The 2980-nt window shown below is 58.0% G+C and overlaps 1 protein-coding gene across 1 annotated transcript; it reads left to right on the forward strand.

The window, feature by feature from the left end:
- Positions 1–820: 820 nt before the first annotated feature.
- On the forward strand, positions 821–2867 carry GUITHDRAFT_135861 (hypothetical protein; the record flags this gene model as incomplete). The annotated part of the gene is made up of 12 exons (XM_005836612.1): positions 821–907; positions 962–1028; positions 1081–1132; positions 1182–1356; positions 1417–1498; positions 1548–1711; positions 1822–1865; positions 1917–2052; positions 2117–2251; positions 2346–2465; positions 2560–2752; positions 2833–2867. 12 exons carry the CDS (start codon positions 821–823, stop codon positions 2865–2867), a joined length of 1290 nt encoding a protein of 429 aa, XP_005836669.1.
- Between the last annotated feature and the right edge of the window lie 113 nt (positions 2868–2980).

Here is a 2980-nt window from a genome sequence, read left to right on the forward strand (position 1 = left end):
TCTGCTCCTTCTGCACCTCCTGCTCCTTCTGCTGCTCCTGCTGATGCTGCTCCTGCTGCTCCTGCTCCTGCTTCTGCTGATGCTGCTCCTTCTGCTGCTCCTGCTCCTGCTCCTGCTGATGCTGCTCCTTCTGCTGCTCCTGCTGCTCCTCCTGCTCCTCCTGCTGCTCCTCCTGCTGCTCCTGCTGCTGCTGCTCCTGCTGCTCCTGCTGCTCCTCCTGCACCTGCTGCTCCTTCTGCACCTGCTGCTGCTGCTCCTGCTGCTACTGCTCCTGCTCCTGCTCCTGCTCCTGCTCCTGCTCCTGCACCTGCTCATGCTCCTGCTCCTGCTCCTGCTCCTGCTCCTTCTGCTGCACCTGCACCTGCACCTGCACCTGCACCTGCTCCTGCTCCTTCTGCTCCTTCTGCTCCTGCTGCTCCTGCTCCTGCTGATGCTGCTCCTGCTGCTCCTCCTGCACCTGCTGATGCTGATGCTCCTTCTGCTGCTCCTGCACCTGCTGATGCTCCTGCTCCTGCTCCTCTCGTTCTTGCACCTGCTCCTGCTGATGCTCCTGCTGCTGCTCCTCGAGGGGAAGTCCTCGACTTGTCCATCCTTCTGTTCTACTGCCGATGCGGTTCAAATATCGTTGACATTATTTCCTCTTCTCGTGATCTTGATGTTTTCCTTTCTTTTATTCCTTTTGTTTTCGTTGTTTTTGTCTTTTTGGAATTCTCTGTCAAGTTCACCATTGTTCACACTACTGTGGTTCTTTTCAGCTCGTCCTCCTCCATTCATTCTGTGGACATCATGATCTCGACGTAGCCTGAAGAGAACAGGAAGCATGGCGCCAGCATGCAAGGCCTCCGTCACGTTCGGCCTGATGTCTGCTGTCATCCTCCTCGTGTACTTGAAGACGTTGCCACCAACGGTGCGATTGCACGTGACAAGGCGGCATGAATAAGTCATGATCCAACTACTGCAGATCGTTGGAGGAGACTCGGGCGACATCGTTGTGAGCGCGTGGAAGCTCAGCGTTCCTCACCCTCCAGGTGCTGAGACGGAGGGACGGGGAGAGGAAGGGAGGGAAGTCAACTGTTGCAGGCTACCCGACCATCACGATGATCGGCCACGTCTTCATGCACTACCTCCTACCGTGAGCTTGCTCGGCTCATCGCAACGGCAGCATGTCATGCTCTCTGCAGGTTCGGCGAGCCAGCATGGCGCATGGGAGTGCTTAACGCCATCTTCGCCGCGTCCTCCTCGCTGCTGCTGGGCCTCACGGCATTTGAGCTGTGGGATGACACCTTGAGTGCGGCGACGGCAACGATCCTCTACTCCTTCTCTCCTCTCGTCTGGCAGTACGCGACTACCCCCGAGGTTCTCCCTCCTCCTCCTCCTCCTCCCTCCTCCTCCTCCGCATCCTTAGGCTTCAGCCAGGTGTTTGCGCTGAACAATCTCTTCGTTGCTCTCCTTGTTGCCATCTACGTCAAAGTCTTGACTGCTGCCGACAAGCACGCGGGTTCTGCTCCTCCTCTGCTTCTTTCCATCACCTTCTCATGCATCCCCAGCTCTTCGCTGGACGCGCCTAGGCGTCCTTTGTGGTGGAATCGCGCTGGGCAACCAGCACACGATCGTGATTCTGCTAGTTCCCATCGCGCTTGACGTGGGAGGAGCAGAGGAGGAGGAGGCTACTGCTAAGACAACCGGCAGGTTCTGCTCACTCTCAGACTCGGTCAGTCTGCTTGTGAGCTGCTGCTGTGGACAGGTGACGAGAGTCGATGCTGCTGTCACTATCTGACACCTCCAACACTTCCAGCTCTCATCCTGCTGGGACTCTCGCAGTATCTCCTCCTCGCCCTCCTCAGTGCCGCACATGGGGATGAGATGTGAGGAAGAGCGCGATCCGCTCCTGCTGACCTGCGACTTGACAGCTACAGCTGGGGAGATGTCACCACAGCTGGGGGCCTGCTCAGACATCTCCTGCGAACTGAGTACGGAACGTTCGACCTTATTTCAGGGGTTGATCGCAGCTTGTCCTCGGCCCTCACCAGCCTCCTCCTCTACCTCCTCACGGTCTCTTCCTGTTCCTCCTGCTCCTCGTGTGCCTCCTCCTCCTCTCTCCTCACCTTAACTGCAGCTCTCCCGCGAGTCCTCTCATCTCGCCATCCCCTCTCTCTTGCTGTCCTGCTGGTTCGCTGGCTCGTCCGCTGCTGGAAGAGACCGCAAGCGCGTCATCGTCTCTCGCCGCCTCCTCCTGCTATGGGCCGCATATGTCGGTCGGTCTTGTTCCCAACCCCCGCCCTTGCCAGTCCTCCTGCCTCCTCACGTCTCGTTTCTCCGCTTCTCCCTCCTCATGACTCGCTCAGGCTTCTTCCACTGGAGGAGCAACCTTCCTCTCCATCACCCCCTGTAACTGCTGCAACTCTCTCAACCTCGCTCATCGCCGGCGCAGCTACCGAGGAGTCTTGAAGCGATTTCACTTACAGGTGATGAGGATGAGCGGAGGGAGGGAAAATAGAAGGAGGAGGAGGGAGATAGGAGTGAGCGGAGAGGAGGTGCGGGGCTGATATGATCAGTCAGCCGAACTACCTTGTCTTCGTCCTCATCGCGCATCTGCTGGCGAAGGTCTGCAGGAATGCGATGAGAATTGCTGGAGGCAGGAAGGAAGAGGAGGAGAAGGAGAACAAGAAAGCGAAGCTGGACATGCAGCTTCCTCTAAGCGTTGCCGTCGTCGTGATAGTCACAAGCCTGCAGGTAAGCAGCACATTAGAACGTGAGGGAGGAGGGAGGGGGCAGGGGGGGAGGGTAGGCGGGAGGGAGGAACTTGTCTCGAAATCCTGACGAGCAACTCAGCTGATGTCTGGGTGGAAAAATCGCGATCAGAGTGACAACTTTGCCATCAAGACGTTTGCTATGAGCTTGCTGCATGTGACCCTCCCTCCCTCCCTCCCTCTTCCCTCCCCTTCGCTCCCTCCCTCCTCCTCTATTCCTCCTCCTCCCT

Source organism: Guillardia theta (assembly GCF_000315625.1).
Source record: "Guillardia theta CCMP2712 unplaced genomic scaffold GUITHscaffold_17, whole genome shotgun sequence".
NCBI classification, from domain to species: Eukaryota; class Cryptophyceae; order Pyrenomonadales; family Geminigeraceae; genus Guillardia; species Guillardia theta.